This window comes from Halyomorpha halys, unplaced genomic scaffold, assembly GCF_000696795.3.
Source record: "Halyomorpha halys isolate HHAL.00 unplaced genomic scaffold, Hhal_1.1 Scaffold456.1, whole genome shotgun sequence".
NCBI classification, from domain to species: Eukaryota; Metazoa; Arthropoda; class Insecta; order Hemiptera; family Pentatomidae; genus Halyomorpha; species Halyomorpha halys.
The window spans coordinates 474078-479607 of NW_027106823.1; the positions used below are offsets into that span (position 1 = coordinate 474078).

The 5530-nt window shown below is 28.6% G+C and overlaps 1 protein-coding gene across 3 annotated transcripts in view; it reads right to left on the reverse strand.

Moving 5' to 3' along the window:
- The window catches only part of LOC106682986 (rho GTPase-activating protein 39), a gene marked incomplete at its 5' end in the record, with an annotated part of 18992 nt that overhangs the window by 12379 nt on the left and 1083 nt on the right, over positions 1-5530 (reverse strand). For all 3 annotated transcript variants that reach the window (XM_067045116.1, XM_067045117.1, XM_067045115.1), the window contains 3 exon segments: positions 660-823; positions 1665-1876; positions 5158-5377. In XM_067045116.1, coding sequence (XP_066901217.1) covers positions 660-823; positions 1665-1876; positions 5158-5377 — 596 coding nt within the window.

The following is a 5530-nucleotide window of genomic DNA, read 5'->3' on the forward strand; positions in this document are numbered from 1 at the left end:
GGGGGGGGTAAAACAATTACATTCTCTATTTTTGGATATTTGAAATAAGAAGAAATGGTAAGAAAATGGAGGAGTATCCTACTTTGTACTAAAAATATCTATATATACATTTCTTTTTCATATATTAATAATTGTCTACCAGTTTCAAACTTCTTCCACTTCAATTTCAACAAGCTTTCTGTATTGTTTGGTTTCCTTAGGCGTCTTTATGAGTTAAGTTTCAGTTTTCCAAGTTAAACTCGACATCTAATATATATATATAAAATTAAAAATGAAACAGATAAGAATTTGCCAACAAGCTTCCCCTATCCTTCTACTTCTAATACCACGGTCCACTGTTCCAAAGGAATCTTCTTACACATTTATTTGTGTAGATGAATATATTATACAGATGAGCGAATAAGCAAATTTTAGTATTTTAAATCCTTATTATAATCATATACACCATATTTTTATTTACGTCCCTATTTTCCTTTCCCCAATTTATAAACTGAGCAATAAACTTCAATATAACCACTACCAGTTTGCATTTTTCTTTATTAATTAAAATTAAATTATTGATAAAAATTAACCTTTATATTTTCATGAAAATGTCTATGATAATGATAATGATACAGTCAACAGAATGATAGAAAGTAAGAAAACAATAAAATTAGAACCTGCAATTGGTGTCTGATTTATGATCCGGGATGCTTCCTTCATGGCCCATACTCGACTGACAACGTGCTCCACACGAGAGGCAAGCAGCGGGACAAGTAAAATATTCATCAGGAAAAATCTCAACATTCTGCTTCACTGCACCATTGAATTTATCATTCAATGCCTAAAAATTTAGAATAATAAAGTCTTGTCAAATATTAATATTCTCATAAAAACAAAAAAAATTAGTATTTTTCTAAACATTAATAACAATTAAAACAACCCTGTAAAAACAATTAAATAAAAAAATAATATTATGTGAGAAGATGGTCAGGGGTATGGTCAACAGTTTGCTGACTGCACCCTTAACCATCTTCTCACATTAATCTACCGCCAACTATTTACACCTCATTAAGATAATATTAAATTTCTGTGATAAAATAATAGGTATTACTAAATTCATTAAAGTTAAAATCATTAACAAAAATTATGGTTTCCTACATAATTTTAATTTTCTTGGAATTTCGTTTTATACTTTATAGTCTAAATAATAGTTTGAGATAGCTTAATGAAGTCATAAAAAACTTATCATTAAACATATTCTTTAAATTCATCCTACTGAAATTTAAATAAAAACAAAGTATCAATCATTAGAACTAACAACTATTTATATTCAAACAAGAATGTTTTCTGGATATGTACATAACCAAACATGTATGTAAATATATTAATATTTGAAAATAAAAATTAGGAAATTTAAATAAAAATCATTTTGATTACAATGAACATTATTTTATATGAACATCAAGTTTAGTAATATTATTTCAAAAGCTGATAGTTCAATCCCAAACTGATGAAAACTTTAATTGGTTTACTTTTCCTCTGAGAAGATCTATAATAAATCTATAATGAATATCTATTAGTTCAGCATCTAGATAATAATTTTAAATAATTGATAGTTTAAAAATAAAAAAAATCTTTAATTTTAATACATAAAAAATAGTACTTATGAGACAAGTAGTTACCTTCAATGTAGAAAATACAAATTTAGGACTCCTAGGTGAGCGAACTGTTGTGTTAGTAAGTTCAGAATTAACAGCTCTCCGCAACATACTGTATTGAGTTGGAAGTTCTACTGTTTGCTGCCCAACATAGGTCAAGGAACTAAAGGCATCTATGTCGAGATTTAACTTAAGAAATCTAGATCGTAAAATATCTTCTGGACTTTCTACACCATCTAAAAATGAAAATTAGTACATAAATAAACATACCAATAATATCATAAATATATAAAATAATATCAAGATCTAGCTTAGAAAACCATATAAAACCTTCTGGATTCTCCACACAATCAACAGACCATAAGTTAAATTGAAAGTAATCAATAATAATACTTTAAAAGATATTAGTAAACTGAATAAGTAAACTAAATTAGGGCATCACAATAATAATTTCATTTTATACATTAATATTACTTTTATTCTATATCATTATTTGCTAAAACGAAGGTATGCCTAGATACAATAGGTACAATAATAATCTTCATACAATAATGTAGCAGCATATAAAAGAACCTTCAACGGGGAAGTAAACCGCTACCAGGAGAAAAAAAAAATTCATTTTGTATAAATAATTGAAGAAATAGCAAGAAAATGTGTTTCAATACGTTTTGGAACACTACTTCCACATAGGGAAATGGGTCAGGAAAGTTGTCATCTTGCTGTACTACGTCTTCTGTCAATCATGAGAGACTCCAACAGGAGTGATCCTTACTGCCGGATTAAACACAACAGAACATCCCGGGACAAGCTTGGCAGATAGGTGGGAAGAAAAAATAATTCACCTGATAACTTTAAAGAGCTACAGGTATCGATACTGACATTGGTGGAGGGAAAGAGTCCGACAAGAGAGGACTGTTGGTCCTTTATACCAACCCTAACAGACAGACAACACTTTCCATTGTTAAAGAGATAGAATATTCAAATATTTTTGTAATCTTCTCACAGAGTTAAACTAGTTCCGCTTGTACTTATCCAAACAAAACAAAAAAGCTTTCAAAATAAAAAATACATAGCTTTCTCACTATTTCAATATAATTATATAATTCAAGGTTAATGATTTGTCATTTGAAAATAAAATCTAAAGTGACAGGTTTTTCAAATATTTCTATTTAGAAAGGATTTATTCAAGGTGTAAAACAATTATCCAGCAGCATTAACATGTTCATGGGTTTCTTAATCATTATAGCCTGAACCATGTAGATAAGCTCCAAGGTACGTTAACGTTTCCACCAGTTTAAATCCGAGACCAGTACTCTCATTACTCTCCTTTTCTTTTTTTGACAATCCACATTACTTTTGTCTTTTCAGCTTTAATATTCATGTTAATAGACAGCAATTCCTGTTGGAGAACATTCAGGTTGTACATGAGGTCTCTGTCATTGTGTGCTAATATTGTCAAATTATCAACAAAACAAAGCAAACTATAATTAATGGGTCTTAACACTTGGCATGCCTACTACACAGATCCGTGCATCATGCATCTAGCGCATGGTGCCTACTACAGAGATCCATGATTGCGCACATCAACATATAATCGCATCAGTCTATTGTGGGCACTGCTGGCGAGAGTTGTTTCCACACTTGTTTCCTGTAATAGAATATTCATTTTAAACATATTTAGTGGCAGTTTTTGAAAAACGTTTTTATTTTTGTGTTTTTCACTATTCAATTGAGTTATTTTCAACCATGAATATTGAAGCTGGTCCATCAAAACTAAAGTCTGAATCCAAAAATGAAACAAATACTAAAAAAAGAGAGAAAACCTAGTGTCTATGGATTTATCCACCGATTCTGATGTTGGCTGAGATTTTAGAAATAAATAGCGACGATGATTTTAGTGGTTCTGACAGCAACGAAAATTGTTCACCACCTGATTTGAGCAGTGATGACGATGAAGAGGTAAGGATTTCTTAAGATAATCTCATTCCAAAGCTGTACTGCAACAAACACCTCAACAACCCTAATCTATAGTTAATCCACCACTATTTCGTCCAACTTTGAAGCAAGATAGCTCCTGATCTACAGACAGTTCCTGCTTAAAAATTATACAGTTTACAGGACATAATGCTCTATTGGAAATCCCTAAAACATCTAATCCAATTGATTTAATCTAATTATCGATGATCCTTTCATAGAATTTATAGTCAAGGAAACCAAGGAGTATGCGATAAAGGTGATATGTCAACCAGGAGTAAAAGAATCTAGCAGAATAACAACATGGAGAGATCTCACTAAGGAGGAATTCAAAGCATTCCTTGGTCTGCTTTTACATACAGGAACAATTCATACGAACAGAATCCAGGATTATTGGAAAAAACATTATTATTATGTTATATTAGCTATTACGTCACACTGTGACAATTTGTGCTAATTGACAGTAATTATATAAATAAAATAAAATATTCGCAAAATTATCGTTTTGTACTCATTATTATTATTATTATTCACAATTGTTTGTTATTTACTATTTATCTTTGTTTTTCTACAAGTTTTGTATTAATTGTTTCTGTTTTTGTAATATGATGTACTTTTTTCTATAGTTATATAGTTGTAATCAATTTAATTTAAACTACTTACATGTTTACGTTCTATTTCTATTCAATATAAAATATTGTAATATTCAAAAATTATTTAAAATATAATAATTGGAATTTTATATAGTTTTTACTTATTCTCAGATCTAAAATATAATTTTGAAGATGAAAAGGTTAAATAAAATGATTAAATATTAAACAGATATAAGACTTTTTATTTTATTTAATATAATATTTTAGACTCTTAATCTCAGGGTGTGTTTTTCTAGGCAATCAAAACACTTATCTTTAATAACACTTTTAAAATTATACTTAATTATTTCTTGAGTAACACTAATCAATTTATGCTCTTCTATGATAACTGATGGTTTTTGATGACTTTTATTTCACAAACTAACACTGTCTTTAAACAAAACATGTCCTCTAAACGTTTTCACTCATCTCATCCCGGCGATCCAAAACAAAGAGTCACTTTAACTTTTTGGATGATTTTAGATCTCTTTTTTTAAAAAGATTGAAGCCTTAATTTTGTATCCAATTATAATAACACTTGATAAGAAATATGTAATCTAAATTTGTATTATGATTTATATTTGAAAATTTAATAGTTGTGGCAGAATAGTTATCATCCACAATTAATACATAGTGCACTGGTCATTCATCATTTAAGTTAAATTAGTTATATAGGTTTATACTGGAAAAGGAACAGGTACTGATAAAAGTTCATAATAACGAATAAATTTTATTTAGCTAATATATATTGAAAATATATATTAGCTAAATAAAATTTATAATAACGAATAAATTTTATGAGTAATTAAATTACTCTTAAAAATTATAATAATCATATCTAATAAACACCTTTATTAATGCTATTATTTAATTTATCATATTCAAAGTAAAGGAATATAATAAATAAGTACTTGTTGTAAGAGGTTTGGTATTTCTAGTTTCATGAGAAATGATAATGGCAGGACCAAGTAATCCTCTCGAAGCAGAATGGGAACGACTGTTGATAGACTCGAGAGCACTTTGAAAATGACAAGAATAGGCTCTGGAGGCTGATCCAAGGAACGTAAACAAATCACGGTGTAATCTTTCACTTCTAGTTCTATATATGATTACATCTGATATAGCCAGCACCTAAAAATAATTATGAAAAGAACCAATAGTAAGTAAATGTATAGTATAATATATAGGGTGTTATTTTAAGCCCGATAGAACTTGAAATTGTAAAAAATAACACAGAAAATTAAATTGTAATCAAAATTTTTTTTTTATTCGAAAGATCAATAC